Source organism: Myzus persicae, unplaced genomic scaffold, assembly GCF_001856785.1.
Source record: "Myzus persicae strain clone G006 unplaced genomic scaffold, MPER_G0061.0, whole genome shotgun sequence".
NCBI classification, from domain to species: domain Eukaryota; kingdom Metazoa; phylum Arthropoda; class Insecta; order Hemiptera; family Aphididae; genus Myzus; species Myzus persicae.
This window is the reverse complement of record NW_019104444.1, coordinates 305,239-330,384: the sequence shown is the minus strand read 5'-3', so window position 1 is coordinate 330,384 and position 25,146 is coordinate 305,239. Positions and strand designations below refer to the sequence as shown.

Here is a 25,146-nt window from a genome sequence, read left to right as displayed (position 1 = left end):
CTTTTAAGTAAATTTTATATTGATACATAGCTATCATAACCATATAAGTAGGTAAACAGAAGGCATACACCTAAAGCATTTAGATATGTCTAATTAACTGCTTAAAAAATAGTTGTTTATTGTCTTTTTAGGCAGGTACATTAATATATTAAAGTAAATAATAATATTAGACATGAAATAAATATTTTACAGTGGTAAAATATGCATGAGCGATGATATTTGGATACATATTTTTTTTTAGTTTTTCTTTCTTTGTCCGATAATGTAGTTTTGAATACCGACCTAGCTTCTTGGCAGTTTTGAAAATATTATAATGCACCATAAATACTTAAAAAATTATAATATATTCAACAAATGCTACAAAAATATTTTTACTCTTTGATTTTAACAAATGAAAATAAAATGAATTTACATATTATTGGTATACATTTTATAATGTTATTCAATAGTGTGCCAAAATATATACTTATTTTACGCATAAAATCGTAAACTATAATGATGAAAGTGCACCTACCACGAGTGTTCGTGTTTGATGGAATTAGTGGTGTGTGATAAGTTTCTTTTAAATATTAATAATATTTTTATAATAAACAAATAATGTATAAATAAAGTCTTCATGATATAATATAAAAAAAAATAAAAATATTGAGTACAAAATTTACAGCATTGATTTTTGAATCGTATTAACGTATATATTGTGTACTTAATATCTGGTTTTAAGACTAACGATAATTAATATATTGGCTGTTGTCTTTCACATATATTTATATTTATGAAATATTTTATTTCACAAATATAAATATAGTGTAGACAATTTAGAGAAGTTTTAATCAAATGAAAAATAATCAGTCAATTTTGTACAAAATTGTATCATGTATCATGCTCTGGTCATTTTGTGGTCCGAGGACTTATTTCTACCGTGCAGTATGTCCTGGATTTCTTGAAGTGTTTTGCCTTCGGTTTGTGGCAACAAAAACTTAGTAAACAACAGCGCCAATATGCAGCACACGGAAAATATCCAAAATACAGAATGTATGCCGATGGCATCAGACACCGCACTAAATAACTTCGTCAATATGAAGCCTAGAAACCAGCAGAAACTGGCGGTTAAAGCTGAAGCCACAGACTTAAGATTGGCTGGGAATATCTCTCCCATAATGGCCCATGGCAGCGGACCGAAACCTGCAAATAGTTTCAATATGCAATTGATTTGAGTAATTTGTATTCATCGGGTATATTATAGGCATACTATATTTTAAACCATACAACTTTGTATAAGTAGTCAATATCAAGTAGATACTAGGTAGTATCATATGTAAATAGAACTTACCGAGACAATAAGTGATGATGAAAAGCACCAAACTTGTGACCGGTAACCATCCGATAGAGCTCACATCACGATTTGATTCTTGTAAGTAGAAAAACAGGCCAAGCGTTCCCTGCAGTAACATTATAGAAAAATGTTTGTGAATATTTTTATAAAAATTTATAATGTATAGTAATATGATGTACACTGAAAGAGTAGGTAAGTGAATAATATTTCAAAAAACGAGGTGAACAACATACATAGTTGAATGACTAGCGTTCAAAATAGTATTTTAAAATATAACGAACATGTATATATTATTATATAGGTATTACCGCTGTTGAGAAGTCTCTAAAATATTAAAATATAATTTCATACTTACGTCGGTAATAGCCATTCCAATAGCCGAAATGTACAGCAACGTTCTCATCGTAGTGATCTTAGCCAAGGATGGCGTCACAGCGGCAGCGAACAACATCACCGTCCCGACGGCAATTGTGGACACGCTGGCAGACAGTTCGACGCCGGTCTTCAAGAAAATTTGTTCGCTGTACAGCAGCACCACATTGATGCCGCTGAGCTGCTGCCACGCTACCATGGCGCAGGATATGATCACCGCCTTGATGTTGCCCCTGTTGGCGAACAGTTCACCAAAACTAGATTTTTCTTTCTTCGCATCGTCAACGGATTTCTGTAATGCAAACCACAAATTAATATTTATTATTTATTATTTTTCTGCTATTCAGTCCACAATATTCTGAAAGTGTAAACGATATTAAGAGTTTACTTTTTTTAAATATTTTAAGAGGGTTTTTCTATGGGTTTTTTTTTATTGGGAAATCAACACTCGTGACCTATACACATATAAGATGCTATATAAGTATATATTTGGACATTTGGACGGCTTTTATAAAATAAGGATTGAATATTATAAGATATATGTATAGTTCAGTGACGGCTCGAAATGTTCTGAGCTGATGGTACACAGAATAATATACATAATGTAATGAAATGAAATGAACAACACAATTAATGGTGAATATTACATTACATAATATTTTATCAAATTTATCTAGTATATACTACTATAATATAATAATAATATAATGGTTTATAAATAATAAATAATATTTGGGACGAATTAAAAATATATCAAAATACAGAAACATTATACCTAATTCGAAATTGATTTTAAAAATATTAAAAATACAAGAAAAAATTGTGTTTTTTATACATTGCACATGGTTTTGAGTCAAACTTTTGACTATTGGGCCCTTTCTGGCTTTCTATTAAAAAAAAAATCGTCAAACAGCGTATCCAGTGACGGTACATGCGTCATAATAATATCAAGGAGGGATAATGTGTAAGTTGTAGGTGCGTACCTTGATCTCTTCGAGCTCTTTGATCAGAGCCGTCTCTTGTGGGTTACCACGCAACCACCTCAACGATTCCATGGCCTTTTGCTCTCCTCCGGGCCGTATTAACAGCGACTGTGGAGAGTCCGGCATCCAAACGAACATGCCGAAACACAGGACGGGTGTCGCCAGGGACACGATGACCAACGTCAAGTAAGACGTGTACGGCCCGACAATGTATTCGAGCAAGAATCCGACGACCAAGAAGAACTGCATCAGTGTGCCCAACGACGATCTCAAACGTATCTAAATAATAATAATACGATATTATGCATAATCCTAAACATACATAGCGACATTCATAGATCACCAATCGACGATAATTCCATGTAATATAATATTATGTAACGCACATACATAAATACATTTTATATAGCAGTCGAACGGGATTCACAATGTCAACTACTGCGATATATTATGTCTATAAGGTGAGCACTGCCTAATTTGTATCACAGTAATTACTGTAAGACGGCTTAGTTTGTATATAGTTTATATTAGTACGAATGAGCCTATAAAATGAATTTTTATCAAGATCGTAATATTATGTAAACGATTCCAAGCAGTTTTTAGTAGGTATTAAATCTGTTAAAAATGAACCTTGTTATCGGAAACTGAAATCGAATAGGTTAATAGGTATACGAGGTTACGATCTTATAATAATAATTTGTTATTTTCTGTAATATTATTCAAGTACACGGCAGCAATAAAGTATGCTGCTAATAATATATTACATTATTTTTGTGTAATTCGAAATTAATATATAAACAATTTTTTATTAAAATTTTCACATTCGTGAAGTCAATTCTTATTTGTATTAGGAACCTACTAATAAAAATTGTAATCATCTTATTTACAAAAAATATGTTTATTGTATAGGTTATCAATTAATTAAATTCGTGACACAGAAAATGTATAAGAATAGATTTAAAATATGGTAAATAGTCAAAGCTTTTTAAAAAACGTGTGGTATATTTATAAGTACCAATAGTTTTTAAGATATTTCATGAAATAAAAAATATATTAACCCAATTCATTGCTTTCAAGGTATTTTATCAGCTTCCTATAAACACGTATTCACACGTGGTATCTACGTAATAATTAATTATATGTCTTTAGGTAGAAAATGATTTATTTATATAGTTAATTTATACTTATATATTAATTATAATACATAATAGTATACATATGTTTGCATCCACTTAGTGAAATCACTAATTTAATGAAATGGACATTACACATTTAGTGAAAATGACATTTTACTACTCTATAATATGGACTATTTTTTTTACTTGTTCGTGAATTGCATAAAATTCATTTTCCTTAATATAATCTTTTTTTCTTAAACCTTATTTTATATTTTATTATTTATTTGGACATGATTAAGAGTTATGTCAATGACTATTGAACAATATATTTTTTAAACATAGACACATCTTGATTTTGACAGACGTGATAGCGTTCCTCATACTCTCACAATCGATATTATATTAGTTTAGTTGTTAGCGATTTTCCCGCAATCGTCTGTCAATGATCAATAGCACCGAGTACTTTATTAAATACAATGCATAATACTGTATCATACTTGCGTAGATATATAATGGCAATTACGCCAATTAAGTAATAATATGTATACATTATAACACCTATACTTTGGGTTATGATAAATAGACATTTTAACATCATTTGTAAAAATTACATACATATATTAGTGTGATGTTCTGTGAACATTGTTATATCCTAGATATTAATGCGAGAAAGAAATCCATCGAGTATAACAATGTTTCAACGCGATTCAATTGACTTGGCAGTACAGCCGCTAAGGCGTCAACGATACATAGATAACTATTATACATGTATTTAACGCACATACTGGTATGTGTGTGCGTGTGTGTGTAATATAATATACCTCTGCTATTTCTGCGATGTACATTGGCACGGCGGTAAAAATGACACCGACGGCGATACCCGCCAACACCCGAGCCACGTACAGCGAAATGAGGCCGGGGACCACGCCGATGATGATCCATGAGATCGCCGACAGTATCATGCTCAAAAGAATCGTAGACTTGCGACCCAACCGGTCCAGCAGGACTCCGGCAAGGATTGGTCCGATGGCTGCGCCTAGCGTCACCAGCGAGCCCACCCAGGAGGATTCGTCTTTTGTGATTGTCATGCCGTTGTCGCCGTTTAGAAGCTTCACCAGAGTCGGTGACGACCACGTGAGTGCGCAGCCTGCAGCCAGCGCTCCCATGTTCACTGCAAAAGCGAGACACACGATTACGGTAAGTAGGTACATAAAATATGTGATATAGGTATATAATAATAATAATATTTTATTATAGTGGCGACCCCATTGAGTCCAACCCAAAATGTCTTTTTTACAAACACAGATAATGTTCAACAAGATGCATAATAGGGCGATTCACTCTAGTTTTTAAACTAATGAAGCTAAACGTGATCAGCTGTTGTGCATACATTTACCATGTTATGCACTTTTAAGACGGACACAACAAAAACCCGTGTTTTCTTAAACTGATTTCCGAGCCTGCTTCATAATTGCTTTCATAACGAGAAATGGGGTTGAAAAACGATAAAATAAGGATGGATTCGTCATAGATAAAACAAACTACAAAGTACATATTATTTTTATATCGCCAGAAACTATTAATATTATAAAATATACAATAATCAGTTTATAATATTATAATTTATATTAATTATTGTACTTGTAAATTTACTATACTTTTGGGTTATCGTCCCTTATATGTATTAATTATGTTCAATTACTGTATTATTGTTGTTTGCTGTACTAAATAAGGAATTTTTTATTCCGTAAATTAATAAACAAATAACACGTTGTGACTTGTCAATGAGGTTTACGAAAGGTTCGATTCGTTAGAGTTCCGAGATTAATAGCCAATAAGTTAAAGTTTAACCGTAGGTATAACCTAAAGTATAGGTACTCGATTACAGGTTGAAAACTGTATTCATGACATATTGTTTGATATTATAATTATCGATGAGACTACAAACATACTGATAATAGTGATGATATCTATCCTAGCTTTAGAGCACGAATCTTAAAGTCTAAATCTAGAAAACATACCAACTTGATAGATATTTTAATACTTATCTAAATTCAAAACAATAAACCTCGATAACTCGAATTTTTTGCTTGCACCTTGAAATGTTTTTTAAGTTATATTTTAGGTATATAACTCAAAAATTAAGGTACATAAGTCGAATTTATTTTTATTTTCCTTGAGATTCAAGTAATCAAAAATCGACAGTTTATTATCAGAAATAGGAACTATTGTAATAAAGTATAGTTATAATAGTTATGTTCTCACAAGCCGAAAAATCACGCACTGGTCAAGAATAGTCAGGGTTTGCACCAAAGGTGTATTTAAAGGTGTGTCACCAGAATATCAAAATAGTCATCCCAGATTTGGTCATTGATGAGTTGAGTCTAAAAATTATATGAGCTAAAGTTTATTGGAAAGTTGGATTTTGTCCGAACGACAATTCTAATGACTATGCGCTATGAGTAATAACCATAAATAACTAAAAATAATATAATAGTTTTAAATTTATAATGGTAAAATATCACATACTTTTGTAAATTTATTAGCAAAAATATTTAACCTCACAGATAACTAATACATACTACATATATATTATGATTTTGACATTTATGATAATGCAAGCTGAAAAAGTCTTATTGAAATATTTATTTTTAAATCATCAATGCATAATATGTAATTATAATATGTATTTGGGTACCACAATTTCAAAGCAACTTACGAAGCCCTCCCCTCCCCTAAGTAATTTAGCTCTGGATATATACATACTCCTAGTCTTCTTCTCCACGAGTTCAGTGATCTGAGGTACATACCTCCTTAAAGGAAAATCCTAAATACACCACTATTGTAGTTGTTATATTTATTTGATAGAAATCGTTTACCTACTGTCAGCGTCTGATGGAATTCGAATTTTTTTTTTATCCGACCTTGTTATTTGTTTATTATTATTATTACTATTTTAGTGTAACGTGTGTTCGGCTAACTTTATCTACACTGTCAGCGACATTCCTTTTCATTTTAATAACCGATTACTCTTTATGTCCAATAACGAGCCAATGACAAAATAACGTCAGCTAAATAAAGGCCATTGCATTATATCAGGTATACAGCTCGTATCGTCTAGGCGTGTGGCTTTACAATGAAATAAATGTATTTATTATTTTTCCACACTGGCAATTATCTGTTTTAATTTGCATTCTCTTAGCCTGTAACGAGTGTTTATTAGTGTACGGTTTTGGTCAATCGTCACGTATTCAGGATAACGAAATTGGGATGTTTACGGTTTTTGTCAAAACCAATATATTACGCTAGTTTACGAATTGTATTGCTTTTATTTAAATCTATGTATAAATTGTATGCTACTAATGCTATAAGTATACTATAAGTATACTGCTATATTATAATATGGAACCGAAATTTTAGATTCTCAGCTGTTTCATGTGGATCACACTATGGGATACCATCTAAAAGATATGAATGATTTAAACACGAAAATTGCCACATTCCCAACATTCGTCGTTTTACGTATATTATCGCATTGACAACTTTAATCTGACGATCACGGACTATTCTATTGCTTCATGAACTGGGAACAGGTGACGAAAATAACCGTTTAAATGTCTATTGCAGTGAAAGATGTATGTATATAACATATAATGTAAATATTATTATTATAATATTATGGGAGACGATCGAGAAAACATCCCTCTCACTTCCTCTTTCTTACATTCTTACTAACCCTTTCTCTTTAGATCAACCACAGCACGCTATGCAATCATAAACCTATGGATAACCTTAAAAACAACAACTCAGATAATCGCCAGTGGTATACTATCGCGAAGAAGTTCTCGAATTTAAATGTGCCGTGGTCTTGGGGTAGATTATGAGTGTCGTCAAACTTTTAAAGTATTTTTTCCGGGTTACCTTCATACTATAATATCCACTACACTGTACCAATACAATGTATAACTTATAACTTTTGCCGTACTTTATCCAGAAATCTAAAATGTCTAAATTCCGTTCGAGAATTGAACACGATTATGTAGATAGGTATTTATATATTTAGATAAAATTCGCGTTGTCCAGCTATTACATAATATAATATGTAGGCATGTAGCTATATTTATTTTTTATTTGTAATAAAAAAAATTGGCTCTAACGTTAGAGATAAAACGCACAACACAATCATATTATTATGATTATAATACCAAGTATTAACTTTTAATAATGCGCCTAAAACAGATTATTTCAATCGCCCGATATTATAAAACACTATTTGTTTGCATTAGAATATATGTTTGTATTATTATTAACAAATAGTTTACCTAAGGTTACACATTTTACAGCACTAATAAATAAATTGTAAGTCTCACCTATACGCAATAAGCATTTCTTTTAATCATATTATAGTACTGAGTTAATAATAATCGTAATATATTACGCTTTATATTAAAATCATAGTTATATCAATAATAATTAGTAATTACGTGCAATTTTTATAATAAAATGCCTATTAGATGATAATAAAATATATACTAATCCATTTAATATTATGCCCAAACATAACGTATGCAACCATTTTTGTTATAGACGTATTATATAGTACTCGCAATTTGTTGTAAACATATTTTAGTTGACGTAACGGGTATCATACAGTATTGTGTACTCATAGTTCATACAGTTTAGTATAAAGCAGTTTAAAATATTATGTCAGGGCATGTAATTATTATTTAGTATGTATAATATTTCAATATTTGTTAAATTAATGTTTGATTTCCGTTTGGTACACAAATCTGGAATTAATATATTACTATAAATATTATGACTCGTGTTTCGTGCTTGCAGTACCTGTATGTGTCGAATTTCTGAACAATTTATTTATATTCGATGAGTTGGATAATACATTATTTCGTTAAGATATATTTTAAAAATTATTTGAAGATGGTGCATTAGCTAACTATACAGAGTTATTCACCTAGCATGCTCATCCCCATTTTTTCCTTTTATAATGAATTTATTTGAATTCTGATTTTTGGAATTTTTAAGTACCTAGGCTTCAAGGCACTTTTTTATATCTTGAATATTTTTATACTATTTAAGCAGTGTCTTGTAACAAACTTCTGTTTTTCAAATGAGAACCCCCCTTTTTTACTGTAAATTATATAGGGGATGTGCCTAATCCACAATTCTAATGAGTAGTTTCTTAGTTATTAAAATGTTTTTACTAAGGATAATAGTCCTTAAAAATAGTTTTACAAAAATATAAAATAGACATAATATTGGACCTAGTATTTATTATTTTATTATACTTCTGCCATTTTCACAAATCATTAATGTAGATAAATTTATATTAATGACTAAAATATTCAAACCACCATAGCCTCCGCTATCTTATAAGGCCATTACTATGGGCCTTTTATCCTTAGAACACAAAGTTAAATAACACAAAAACTACTAGTAAGAATTTTGATTCTGATACTTCAATGATTGAAGAAATAAGGGGCCAGAATACTTGGTGAATTACCCTATATATCATAAAGTATTGGCGTAAAATAATTTTTTAGTTACGTTTAATAGCACCTATTAATAACATTTGATTAAAATGAAATGATTTTTTTTTGTGTTCATCAAACATGATCAATATAATATTATTTAAAACTAAAAATCAGATAATTCTATAACAGTAATAATTAAGTTTTTTTATAGCGAATATTTTTCGATGAGAGATTATAATGAACATATATATATTATGCTTATTACCTACGTCAATCAACGGGTTATCGAATTAATGAATAACATCATTGCCTATCAAATGTTTTAAGTATGCAAGAAATAAGTCGCCAAATTAAAAATAAGAAGTTCTAATACAAAAAAAAAAAGTTTTATCTAATTAAAAATAAAAACCACAACCAACGAAATATCCAATATGGATTTATATCTTATAACTCAGAAAATTCCGAACTTTTCAGAACAATTTTCTGTTTTCATATTATAATAATTTCATGGAAACATTATTCAATTATTGTTTAACGTAACAACGTTAAGTCGTAAAATATAAAATAGTACAGGAAGTAAAATAAAAAATGAAAATACTAATGATTTAAATTGCATAACATCAAAATTAGGATTGTACATTATTTTATAACACTACAACACTATCAAATGTTTATTATGGTGTATTACAATAATTGTTGTATGTAGTGCATTAAAAATAAAGTTAAATTAGAGCTATGTAATACTTGTTAATATAATAATGCTACGTAGTGCAAGTATATTTAAAAAATAGCAACGCTCATCTTGATTTTTGATTTATTATTATAATAATTGTATTATTGCATCTGTTATTTTCGCTTATACCATTGTCCATTCAAAATTTAAATTAATATCGTTAAAATTAATTGTATAATCGACATAACTACTGCACTGACTGCACCTTATATGGTTTCAATGATGTCGAATGACCGAATTATTATAATATATTATTTACAAGAGTAGTAAAATAATTTAATAATTCAAAACGTTTATAATATTATTTTATAGTTAGAGTATTTAAACGAGCTTAATAAATTCATGGACGTTTTACTAATTTTACAACTTTTACCATAAACTAAACTATATTATGCCCATGATGCAGGTATAACTGTGTAAGTTTCGGTATACCTACTGTATCAACACGAATACGTTTTAAGTGTATAGAAAATATAAGGTCTAAACGGACGAATAATCTTGTTTTCATTTTGGAAGGTCCAGTGAGATGTATATATAATATTATAATACAAAGGACAACGAATAAGATTTTACGATTTCTTTTTTTATAATATTATACTTAGCGCTCTTTGTGACCCAGCGTGATCAGTTTATACATATATATATATGTATACAGATTTATAATCCTACGTTCGGCGCTCCCCACTATACTCAAAAATAAAGACTACACCTTGGGAGACGCCGTCTTACAGTTTATATAGGCATATTTTCGTTTTAGAAAATACAGCGTATAAAATATCTTTCAGTTGTCGTAGATTTCCTGTTTCGTTTTGAAAAACTGGTAAAGTAATAAATTACGAAGATAAAAACAACAAGTTAGGCCTACCTACCTACACATACATTATACAAAACGAATCATTTCAATCAACCGACCCAACTTGGAGCTATCCAAGCATTAAAAATAATAAAATGTGTTTTATTTTTATACGTATATATAAGCCTATACACCTTGATATTTTATAACACCGCATGCCATAGCTGGCACGTCGATGTTAAATGTTTTAAATGAAATATAATACGTAGATAGACATCAAGGGTTGAACAAATATTATAATCATTTATATCGTTCGAACCACAACGCAACATATTATATTACTGATGGTCTATTATAGTAGTTATTACGATCACCGTGTAAAGTTTTTGTTTATATTTGTCTGATAGTATTGCTCGCAATTCCGCCCTAAAAGTTATAGACGGTCTTGTTAAGTACTTAAGTAAAAGTATTCAAATAGTGTTTAAGTACCATTTTCATTTAAATTTAAAATAAATACTAACTTTAAAATACTTTTTCTTTTTAGTTTATTAATATATTATTATTTATTATATATTTTCTATTTTCAATTCAATCATGTTAAAAAAAACTAATGTATGAGAAATGTATGTGTGAATTTAAGTCACAAAATAAAATACGTATAAAATATTACAAATTTAACAAATATAATTAGATATACTTAGTATGAGATCGTATAATATTTTTAAAAATAATTATTTATAAATATCTGGACAACTGGGTATAATGCATAATAATAAACTAGTTTTAAATGACTATCATCTATGCCCAACCAATAATATTAAAATAACTTAGAAAAGTAAACAGATAAATTATGTGTAGTTACACCACATTTTACAGTATAAAATTATCTTTAAAATTAATGTAAAACATAAAATTACTAACAAAATTCAGTTCAGTTGATTTATAAGGTAAAACAAAATGCTGTGTAAACAATTTGGAAGTATTTGAAAGAGTATTTGTTCTCAAATATTTTTAACATCGAGTATTAAAATATATATTTTAAATACTTTTCGAAATAAGTATCTGTATCTGTTTTTGAATACTTTTAACAAGTATCCTTTACAAGACTATTGTTGAATAACCCGCCGATAAAAATGTCCTCCGGAAATAGGTAGTACGACGCGGAACTGTGAGTTGTGGGTCAATCGCGTTCATATTATAATTGGTATTTAACTTATTGTAAAGATACATTTAAAACAATTTCTTTTTTCGCCAAGTTATGGATCTACATGGAACATCAACTTTCATAGATACTTGCAGTAGAAAGAAAAATACGCGAATTTTGTCTTCGTTCAGGATATGCTTACGCAACAAGTGCATTTATACTGTCAATACGTTAACATACCACTGGATGTTTTTTTTTTGTATAACATACAACTACAGTGCAACAGTTATAGTCGAATCGGTCGGGTACAAATTGTAATTTAACAGTCACGTTTTGAAATAATGTCGTTCCACAGATTTATAAATCCTACATATAAATCATTATAAACAATGAGATATATTATTAAGTTTTTGTGTATCTATACGTGTTGTTGAAAATATTATCATTATTACTAAATTATAAAAAATTGAAAATATATATTATTTATTTCGATTTAATGCAACTATGCAAGTCTATGTTATTTGCAGTACATTCCTTTCCATGAGCTAAACGCATATAAAAAGAAAGATAAATGTTTCCGATCAAGATGCATAATTTATGATGGTACATACAAACATAATTTAAAACACTGCAGAGCTTACCATTCTACATCCATATATTAGTTAATAGCTATAATGTTTCAATAATATTTTTACATTATAATATGTGATTTAGAGTTTTACATCTTTTCGACGGCTGATCAACTAAAGTAGAAAGAATTTAATTGAAAAATAAAATCTCATATCTTATCGTCACTGCTTGCATTGAATTAATATAATATAATATAATTATTTAGTTTTTTACCGATAAATAAAACAAAACAATTTGAGAACGAACAAAAAGAAAGTTAACCGTTTATATTGAGAAACCAATTCGTTTTGTATATGTTTGAAATAATGACCCAACCAGAAACGTTCCGCACCGACTATTTTGTTTTACCTTAACATGAACACAATATCGTACTTATACATATAGTTAAGAATAAAAAAAATGGTATTAAAAAACCATAGGGTCAAATGATTAAATGCTAGAGATTATTTTTTTCTCATTCAACAACAAGAATAATATAATGTATTACGAACGAGATGAATTCACAAAAAAACTTATATTTTGGAACACCAACCAATTGTATCGTACGAAGTTCTTTACAACGCGTTTGACGACCCGAGTTTAGTTATACTAATATTATATTTTGTTTTTAATTCCATCTCTAGATCAGCATGAGCTACTGCTCATAAAATCATATCCACTTTTTAACGAGTTGATTTTTTTTACTAATTATTCATTTAATTGGTAGGAAATATCAGCCCGTATAATATTTATTGACTTCAAACAGAATGTAAATAGTGAGAGGAGTATAAAATTAAAATGTCTCTAAATTGCTGTCGGAGCTATATAATTTTTTGTTACCAACAATGTTTTATTTCGGAAAAATATTATAATATAAGTTTAATATTTGAAACCTCTCTAAAGCGGAATGTAATATTTCATAGTATAGAAACTATACTTATAAATATTAATATAAATAATAATTGAGAATTTTTTTTTAGCCTAAAAATCGGATGTGTTTATTTTAATTTTAAATATTTTGAACTATCTTCGACGTCGTATTCCAATAAATGAATCTAAAATAAACTAAAAATAGTTATGCCTTCGGAATTTTAAAATAATGACGGAAAGCATCGAAAACCCAGCTGTGTGAAAAATCAAGAGATCTGCCGAAGAAGAGCCCATCATGAAAATGATACGGAAAAAAATACAAGCTCGACCCTTTCTACACGTAATAGAATTAATAGATACCAAATAATAACATATAAATATTATAAACATACACCTATATCATTGTTATTAAATCGTAGCGCTTACCCGTGCATGCAGCCAGGTAAAGGTTGAGCGAGCTGCTCGGACGCTCGGCATTGGATTTCATGGCGGCGGCCGAGTTGAGTTGTTCTTGTCCTTGTTGTGGTGGTGGTTGTTGTTGTTGTTGTTGTCGATGACGATGCGGAGCTTTGTCCCCGTTGGAGAGCGATGCACGAGTGCCGTCGTCCGCCGTCAGCGCGTCGCCTTCTCGGCTACCTGGGCCGGGCGAAGCCCCTTCCTCCATCAACGTCTCCAACTCCATGGGACCGGCGAACTGTGGCCGCGCGTAACCAGACGTCTTCCTCCGGGGGGGACCGCCGCCTCCGGTCAGATTCAACCGGTGTGTCTGCTGGGGTTGCGGCTTCGGCGGTTTCCTATATCGTGCGACGAAAAATATATTAATATTAATGTCATACTCCGGGAGGAATGCGATTTGCTACGATTAAATGTAATATTATGATAATATTATAATATTGTAATATTATTAGAATGCGCGTAACGTAACAATAATTTGACGGTATTTCGACCGGAAAAATGAGCCAAAACTACGATTTTTTGAACAGCAGATAATACAACGCTAGTGGAGCAAGTATACACATTCTTAAGATTTCCATTCGGTAATTAAGATTTTGAAAAAAGTTAATAATGGCTACTAAATTACTAATTGACATTTCCTATACACTGAGCATACCATTAATGGTAATTACTAATTACTAATCCACATTTGAGAGACAATAAAAGTGATTAACATTTAACGTTTATTAGTTGGCGTTTCGTGCTTTTTAAATCCACCTGCAGCGTACCCAGATTCGAATAAAAAACAAATCATTTCACAAACTAAAAATCAAGGTAATTATCAGAGTGTAATTAAAACGATTATACCGATTACTGATTATAAAAGCTAAATTCGTATAAGTTAAGCCTATCATTATTTAAATGACGCATCATATAAATGTGTTATTTATGACATAGATATATGAATTCATAATACTTCATTACTAACAGCGCGTAAAAATGTTAAACCAAGTGAAAAACTGTAAAAAGATCCTTTTAATTTAAGCAAACTACAATCAATCAAAACTTAACTGTTTGAAATTTGTTTGCGGTCGGTATTGACTGAAGTTAATAAAAATAATACATCTAAATATGATATCATTAAAATAAATTAAATGCAATTTTTGGTGATTATAATATGTCCTTAGAAATTGTAATACACTCTGTTTCTCCAGTTCGTATGCAATGATTTAACATTTGAATCAAATTTAACCCATCCGATATGATACAATGACTGCTATATATAATAACCTAGTCAAAGACAACTTACACTCAAAACATCTATACAGCATAGTGACTTCCTAGTTTACTTATTATTTGAAAAAATACAGAGAGGACCATTCGATTAGTTTTTTCTATGTAGACATAATATTATACGACTATACTACGCAGCAACACTCTACATCGATTGGTCGTATGTAAGTATAGTATATACTATTTATATATATATAGGCACATGATAGCCCAGTACAGGCCACGTGTATGTACAAGGGAATATACACACCACACATACTATAAATAAATGTTATTTGAAGTTCAGTAAAATTTCGTGTCAACGCTCTTTCGGAGCTGTATAGTTTATTTTGTGAACAATGATACAATAAATACTTAAATATTTTAGTAATCAAACCCTACGTAATAATGATGAAAATAACACTATACTCGTAAATAAATAAATGTTTCTGTAAACAACAATAATTTTTAAACACAAATTAATAAATGTACCTTTAAAATGTAGTACCTACATATTTTAAAATAAGAGAAAAAATAAATACATTTTGAGGTAAATTTAATTTTATTATAACTAAAAGAATATATTGTTAGGTAGGTATATTTGGGTACTTATAATTTCATAGCGTACAATTTCTACTAAAGCATATCTATGATCTAAGTATTTTCTAAAAAGAAAATCTCAAGTTTAAAAAATATGCATTTTGTTTTCTATTTTCCAATTAAGTTTAAAAAAACTGCAATAAGCATTTTGAGTGTATTTTAATTGTGTCGGGGTATGCGACACGATTCAGATGTCATTAATTTAGGTACACATCGTAAATACGTCGGATTAATCGGTAGGGCAATTGCACGTGTAAAGAATTTATCCCTGTATCTATTTATAATGTTTTTCACTAGAAAAAGTTTATTTATTTTTAACTTATATTTTAGACAGAATTTTAAATAATTGTTTTTAATTGTCAATCGCCGGTGGTCGTTAAACTTGACCGTGCAGGGTCACGTGGTGGAAAAGTTAAGTGTACCTATTAATAATATTACTATTCGGATATATTAAAATATGAAAAATGTAGAGAATGAAAATCATAATAGGTACATAAAAAAGAAAATAAATGCAGAAACACGCAAATAATACCGTTTATGATATTGTTTAATGTTGTGCTCATAAGTGATATTGTGTTACACGATATTCTGGTTTGATATAGTTCGTAGACAGTCCTAACAAACTGTTGAGCGTATCACGGTGAACGGCATCCGCAGTTATGTTATTGAATTATTCTGTGATTCTTATACAGGTCATGCCTGAGACCCACTCAATGGAGTAAATTAAATACGAGTATGTTTACGATATATGTTATATTGCATTTTTCAAGTTTTTTTATAATAAAGTATTAACAAGGGTGTTTACGATATATGTTATATTGCATTTTTCAAGTTTTTTTATAATAAAGTATTAACAAGGGTGTTTCCGACCAAAATGTATATTAAAACAACTCTTCTTGTGATCGTTTTTTAAGGGGTTCTTAAGGTTCAACCTTTAAGACCGAACCACATCGTTGGAGGATCATAATAATCCCCCCCCCCATGGCCCATAAGATGAGTAAGAATATAACTGAGACGTAAAACTTATAATCACGAAAGTCCAGGTTTCTGATTATCATTATTAAATATTCATCATTAAATTGATATAAAATCAGAAAAAGTTATAGATTTGTTTGGAAAACAACATTCGGGGCATTTAGAATTTTGTTAATGAAACACTACTATTAATTATGTTTTTTTTATACAGAAATATTTTTATATTTTATACTTTTTTATGTGCGTACACTTATTTTTTAATACATTGTAATTAATAATATATTTTAAAATACCATTATAATACTAAAATAAGTGTTTTTATAAAAATATGTACTATTGTAAAAAAATATCCCCCCCCCCCAATCAAAAAAAAATCCTAGATCCACCACTGCCTATCGAATAATACAAACTACACTTTGATTTGATAGAACACTAAAAGTTTTTCCGCTCCTCCTCCAGCGTTTGGAGCCAATATTCGATCGCCACAAAGTATTAAGTAAATATCATCGTTAATATTATTATATCACTAAATATTATATTATAGGTAGGTACGTGTATATACATTTTAAAAGTGCGGATACCGGAAAACCACGACTTTAACAACACCATAACATTGTGTTCCAGATGTAAACTGCATCCGTCGTACGGTTATGGAAATCGTAAACCGTAATGGTCGACGATAATAATTGCAATGCGATATTGCACATGCGTTTGCGACAGGTAAAGTGACCGAGGCCGCCGTCAGCACGGAATTCCATGAATCTCCGATACATGTTTTGGCAGATTGGCTTTATAATTTTAACGCGGATGAGGTCGGTCGAAGATGGCTGTAAAAAAAAAACACCGGCGGAAAGCCCAGAGCAAATATTTTGCACTCTTTTTGTGCTCTACTGTGTTCCGCTGCTTATCGTGACAGAACAACTATAAACAGTGATCGTATAAGTATGCCGTGGAAATATCCAAATATGTACAGGAATCACGTAGGTATTAATTACAGCGTTGGCAATTAGCAGTCTATTACGCAAGCGACAAGCACCATTATTACTTGTTCGCCGTGTATATTTACTGGGAAAATTCCGAATTTCCGGACCGTTCGTGGAACCTTACGAGGCAAGATGACTGTCGGTCCTCGCGATTTTCGAGGAAATTATAATAATTAATATCATATCAACACAAATCGCAGCAAGCGTAGCCCGTGGTTTAGAATGATCTGTTGAAAAAAAATTGTTGCTCCAATTTCTAACTGAAATGTATTTATTTATTAATTTACACCTACGATTAGTAATTAATAAGTATTGACATATAAGTTATACTGTAGTGTAGATTGGAAACGTGATCGTCAGGTGACGTAAATTAGAACTCGGTCACAAGGCGCATCATATTATTCAGATGTTTAGATACCGATTTTTTCGTAGTTCACGTCGAAATATTTCGAAATACTTTCCGAATATCGTAGCAATGATATTGATTTATCAAAAATATCCCTAAAAATTGTCTGTAATACGCACATTCTCCGATAAATTGGTACCTTTAAGATTGAACAATATTATTGCCCAATATAGATATTGTGTACGCAGAGATTAAAATTCAGTTTTAATAATAATTAAAACGGTTTTATTGTTCATTTATTACACGTTGGAAGAATATTTTACGTCAATACGACTATTATATAACTCAATTTTTTCAAAAGTATTTAAATATTTACTATATACTGATAAATTGTATAAATTATCGTTAGTTTATAGCTTTTATATTAAAGATACCGCAGCAACTTTAATATGCATGACGCCATATTAAATAATTTATAATAAATATTTTAACAATAAATAATGAATACTGATTGGAAGAAATTTACCATACGATTGTACCTATACTAAGTGTGTACTAAGATAATGTGTGTATGCAGATGGGACTTTCCCACCATGTTTATCACCGTCAAAAGCATTTGGTTGAAAACTCATTTTTGACAGAAATGGACTAGCTACCACGTTATAATATTTCTATTTTTTCGTGTATATTCTGTGAATGAATTAAGCCAACTATTTTCGATAGATTACGACTCGTTTGAATTGCTATCATAAAAGAATAATAAAAATTAATAATCAATAAATGTATTATTAATTATTATATTACCTATCAGAAAGTACGTATTTTTAATATGTATTTGCATGTTTAAAAATTAAAAGTTCTGATTAATCGAGGAATCTGACGTATCAGTTGTATTGCATTGGTATATATTTGATTGTTGGATTTTCATTAAACACTCTTCACACGTTTTGATGTAGTAAATTTATAAAGATAATATAAATGTGGGTAACGGAGTAGAAACAGCAAGTGTCTGGCGACTTAAACAGATCGGATCATCGTTTTTATTTAACTCAATGATTTATCAAATTATAGTTAGAGTTCAAAGTATAGACCAAATATAATTTCACATAAATAATAATTATACAAATGGGTTATTATTAGTAGATAAAGTATCGATTTAATATTTATACATCAATAATGCAAATCGGTCAAGAATAAATAACCATACAGGCCTATTATATTTCTGAGTAGGTACAGTTTTAATGGGTCTAATGAATAACGATGTAAAAGACTTAATAGGAAGCGTGTGTTTACTCGGTCATACAAACGAATAATATGGCAAATTGTATACGTTCTGAACAATCCATTTAGCTCTGTTATGCTTAATATTAGACTAAATACTTAGTATTTGACGTATCATCAAATTTAAAAGTAAGAATATATATTTTAGTGAATATCGCATAAGTTTAATTTTATATTTTAATTTTAAATCGCATTATCAGCATATAAAATGTACAAACAATTTACAATTTTAAAATGCTCGCATAACTTGATACGAACTATAATATAAAATAAAACCTATGAGATTCGCTAGTTAATATTCTTACTTTTAAATTTTATGATTGATCAATTCAGTCTAATAAAAAAAAAAAAAACAGATAAATGGATTACTCCGAACGTGTAATTTGCTATGTATGACGGAGACAATAACGCATGCGAGTGAAGCGTCCTCTTAAGGAAATTGTGCACAACCTTATACATTAAACATGATGTTTAATACATACAGAAGGACTAAAAATATGAAATTATATATTATGTATATTAACTATTATAAACCGGGCAAGCCACTCTGCTGTATAGTAGGTGTCAATTCTACCTCGTTCTTGAGTATAGATCACTGTAATATATGAGTTAAGTTTGAATTCAAGGATAAATATCGCTTACGAAAAATGATTCCTGGTGGAGACGGAGAATATATTTTTCTATTGGTATTTGTAATTTGTTTTTCTATTGGTAATACAGGGTGAACTAACTTTGACATAAACAAATCGAATATCATACTACTTAAGTACCTAGTATAATTATTCTAATATTAATTAAAATTAATAGCTGTTATGAAATTATAAGCCAAAAACAACGTGCCGTAGAAGCTGAAAATTAATCTGAAGATTTTTGAAAATGACGATGTGTATATAATAAATAATAATAGATGTACCATAATGGCAAAATGTTCCAAGTCGAATAAAACAAATACTATTTTTAGTATACTAGAACAAAATATCTAAAATAGTTAGTTTTCGTTTAAACATCCAAATTTTTAAGTACCAACTAGATCTAATTTGTTACCAAAAACCACTCTCAAAATGTAAGATTGAATCATTTTTTCTACCCGAAGGTATCGTAACTCATAAGACACAAAAACAAAAATAATAGTTATGCACATAATATCATTGTAAAACCAATATATTAAAATCTTTGCTCATAATATAAAAAAGTAAAAGGCTTTTTTTATTAGATACTTTTATAAGAAAAAACGATGAATTGCATTTAAAATGCAATGTGCACGATTAGTTTGAAATATTTACCATTACATTACCTTTTATCGTCTAACAACCGTAGTAAAAATATGACAGAAAAATTATTACAACATTTTTGGACGATTATATATTTTTATAAGATAAATAATGTAAGAATACTCAATAAAAAACTAATAAACTTCTCGAAAATAAACCGATTTTTTTATTGCTATCGCTCTCTTATCTAAACTATTTTTATAATAACACCAAGGAATTTTATACGCTTTTTATAATCATTCATATTATTTGAATTGTAATTTGTAAATCATGGCAATTACCTATTATACAAGTTTTACATTTTACAACAAACACAACCAGAAATTAAAACAATAGCTGTTCATGACCAACCACGCAGTCTAAAAATCTTTATGCGTGTAAAACACTGAACAGTTTATACTGACATATTATTATTATAATATAAAAACCGAAAAATAATCGTAATATTGAAAAAAATTACCTATAGCTATATAATGGGTAATATTTATGATTTTTACAAGAAAAAAAATACTTTTATGTGTGTCTGTATACCACTTGAACGCTTTAAACTCAACGATATTTGTTGAATAGTTATCGGATCAAGATAGTCGAACAATTCATCATAATGACAATATCGCATTATCGCCCGATTCTATCGAATAAAACAGCACCATTCATATAACCATTCGTACATTCTAATAACGTATTTTATAGTGTGTTATAAAAATACCATAAAATAATGAGTGTTAAAGAACAAATAACAGTATAACACAACCACTGGAAAGTAAAATTAAATTGAAATTTGATGGTCTTTTAAAGGCTATATGTGTCTATACGGCGTATGTCTAGCCCTATGTTTATATTATTTGTGACTTTATCTGTAACTTGTAACCACAACGCATAACGCATAATTATGAAATAAATTTTAAACTCATTGACGCACGTGATCCGTTTACTATTATAATAATATAATATACGGAGGTACAACTTTGAATTAAGATTATATTTTTTTATCTCAACGTGGTGAATTATTTATAAATGCGAAAACGATCTTGGCAATTTCAATTGAATTCAATGTCAGTGGTACATTATAATACACAATATACCTATAAATTAAGTACAGACGTAGAGTGAATTTTAAACGATTGGCTAGAATGAAACGCGGTTGTGTGTATTGCATTAGTCCGTAGATGAACAATAACAATTATATCATCACAATTGAACCTCATTGAATATCACTCGACCGAGAGCCACAATACGTTTACTATATTATTGTGCACAGTAATTATCGATTAAATATACCAAAAAAATACTTTTCGAGCATTAAAACGAAAAACCAAGTACGACATCTTTTGGCGGACCGACATTGATGGTAATATTATACATAATAATATATATGCTTTCCTGGAGTGTTTTGCTATAATCCAGGGTGCCCGCATGGGGTGTCGCCGGTGTGTGGCATGCTGCCGATTGGCGCACATAAGGGGGTGTGTGTCCCAATTAGGCCTTAATTAGCACTTCCCCCTTATTATTTTGAGTTAAAAATATTGTTTCAAGTGTAGTTTTACGTTTATAAGAATGGGTTTATTCCAGTTCGTATGGGTAATGCACTAATGCCACGGACATATATTTCCTGTTCAAATATGTTTAGTACATTTTAAATTGAAAAAAACAAACAAAAAACAAAAATTATGAAAGTAGTGAAAATTTAGATGCATCCCTTGCTCATCGGAGAATGCAATAGTAGTTGTAATAGGTAATTGGTTAAATATTTTGTCAAAAAAATATACTTTATTGAAAATCAGGTTCACTGCTTCAATTTTTTTACATACGTTTTACTGCTTCAATTCATAATTTTATTTGAAATTATATTAATTTATGCCTCGTGTGTATTACCGTATAGGCGTATAAAGGGCGATGGGGCAAAGCCCCCAACGGGTCACATTGTGGTCAAACATTTTAGCACTCCCAAGTTAAAGACTGAATGTGCGCCTATGGCACCGCGTGCCCCTACCCTCGAATTTTCCAGGTAATATTCGTACTATAGGTTTACATACTTTATTTTCAAAAGCAATTTTCCCCAATAAAGAATTGTTTACTAACAAAAAATTTAAAAACTCTAAAAAAATGTCCATTGCTCTCGCAGTCTCTTATTATTATTAATATTTTGGGTACAGGGCAGCTGAAGTGTAGGCATGTGTTAAATTTTTTTTTCTACCAACTATATTGTACTACATTCAGTATCTATATAATATTATGTGTATCTCGTTCAGAATCGCTTTGAATAATTTTCATTTCAGATAAGCCACGGACACCAGATATACATTATATTATTACACAGCGTAATGTTTCACATAACCGCTTTCGTGTAAATGTATTGTATATCGCATGTATAGCATCGGTACTATTTTGCATAAACGAAACCTAAGAACCAAAACAAGTATAAGAACATTATAAAATATGTTTTTCTGCTAAGGTACAATACGTACGTAGGTATATTGCGTATTTGTTTGTCTCGTGTACTATCTTGAATCTAATAGGCACTCGCCAAGAATTTTACAACTCGTTGTTATTGTTGTGTTACACTCCGCATGGTTGTTGTGTCCCAAATGTCGTAAATCGTACTATTATTATTTATTTTTATGAAGATATATGAATAGACGATGATAAATAAATATAATAATGTACGTACATCACTTGTCTTACAAGTTATGAGTGTAATGCAAAAGGCAAAACAGCTAGTTTAAACACTATGTTGTCTATGATCACATTTATTATTATACTTATAATAATATATTTAGTCATAATTATGTATTATATATGGCTCATAGTAGGATTTATTTTTACATTTTAAAAAATGGTTGTTTTTTTTTAATTACACCTGTTGATTTTGGCCTGTAATATTGTTGCGTTGTTAAATTTTCAGTGCTATCTATTTGAAATTTAGAAGTTTTGATGAAACAGTGCTTATTTCAGGAGAAACAGGAGAAATCCTTCTTTGCCGATTTATCTTTCCCTTAAATTAACATCTAAAGATTATTGACTTCTAAAAGAAAATCGAATTTAGTCTTTAAATATTTTATACATACTATTAAATCTTTACTAAGTTAATAAGTTATAATGTTATGTGTTGACATTTATTAGTTTATACAAGGCTTATATTATGTAATTGTGTAATCTAAACGAATAGGTATACCAATATACGATAACATAATATGGGAAGTCTAATCTTTGAGTAATCAAGCTTAGTACAACTATTTACGATAAATCTGTAATATTATTGAACATAAAATTAGTAAAAGCTTACCTAATAGCCAATATCATAAATCAAAGTTATGATCAAAACAAGTATGAAACAAATATGTTAAAAGAATAGAGACATTTATGATTCATCCGTAATTCAAACTCGAATAGGTACCTATAGTCAAAAAAATTAATTTCCAAACAGACTTTTAAAATTCTTCCAATCAAGACAAAATAAAATGTTCAACAAACCATGTTAATACAATAAATTATGTTACATGAGGATAAGTATTATGCAAACAATTCACCCCAATGTGCAATGTAGCGAAACACAACGAAAAAAAAATTAAATAGAGTTTAAAAATTAGTAAAATATTTTCAGTTCTTCGAAAATAACTGCAACTGGGAATATTGTGAAAACAAAAAAATAAATTAAAAATTATTATTATAATTTATGTTCTTATAAATACCGAATAACAAAATGTGATCGGTGAAAATGTCAAATATTTGACCCAACTTTCAACCTATAGGGATCGAACACGATGTGCACAAAACCTTTTTGTATTCTGGTAAGTCTTAATAACACACCCAAAAATACCGTCCTCGTTGGATTTATTTGTTTGTTTATTATAAGACCTTTGAACATGCACTGCTGATTCTGGCAGGTAAAGTGAACATATTTTGTATACGAGTATCAGTAAATTACATGATATATATTATATATATATATACCTACGTATATCGTATGCATTATAATTGCCAACTTAAATCTAAAAACAATAATACGTCATTATAAAAACCAAAAATTTAATAGATTTCTGAGAGCCCGGGAGACGCCCTGCGCAGAGTGTAAAACATAAGCAATAATTATATTACGCTAGCGCAGCAATATTTTTTAATTACTAATAATTTTAATTAATCTAGACCAAAATACTATATTGTGATGATATTGACGTCAAACGCTTGTGACAATAATTAATTGTAGGTACCTATTTATATAAACATTGACGTATATACTATATGGATGATTGCAGTAGCCGACCAATCAACACACGTTTTTAGTTATCTCGAACATTGTTTATAACTTTCGACTGTATGCTTAAAAAATGGGTTGCACATAGTATATTAATGTCATTCGTGCACACCCACGAGTACAAATTATTTCACTATAATCGGAACCCCATCAAGAAACAGTATAACAGACCCTGCAGTGACTTGGTAAGTGATATTCTTACTATATATAGTTAGTAGTTACTACGGACAAGAAAATATTGTTATGTTTATTTTATGTCTTTATCATATATAAGCTTACAT

At 29.7% G+C, this 25,146-nt stretch overlaps 1 protein-coding gene across 3 annotated transcripts in view; it reads right to left on the bottom strand.

Annotated features, from left to right (window-relative positions):
- Positions 1–418: 418 nt before the first annotated feature.
- Positions 419–25,146, bottom strand: part of LOC111042181 (facilitated trehalose transporter Tret1-2 homolog) — a 42,700-nt gene continuing 17,972 nt past the window's right edge. For all 3 annotated transcript variants that reach the window (XM_022326702.1, XM_022326704.1, XM_022326705.1), the window contains exons 2-7: positions 13,874–14,241; positions 4,628–4,977; positions 2,689–2,967; positions 1,689–1,997; positions 1,331–1,439; positions 419–1,182 (exon numbers count right to left, since the gene is read on the bottom strand). In XM_022326702.1, coding sequence (XP_022182394.1) covers positions 878–1,182; positions 1,331–1,439; positions 1,689–1,997; positions 2,689–2,967; positions 4,628–4,977; positions 13,874–14,241 — 1,720 coding nt within the window. In that variant the 3' untranslated portion in view covers positions 419–877. The remainder of the gene's footprint in view (positions 1,183–1,330; positions 1,440–1,688; positions 1,998–2,688; positions 2,968–4,627; positions 4,978–13,873; positions 14,242–25,146) is intronic.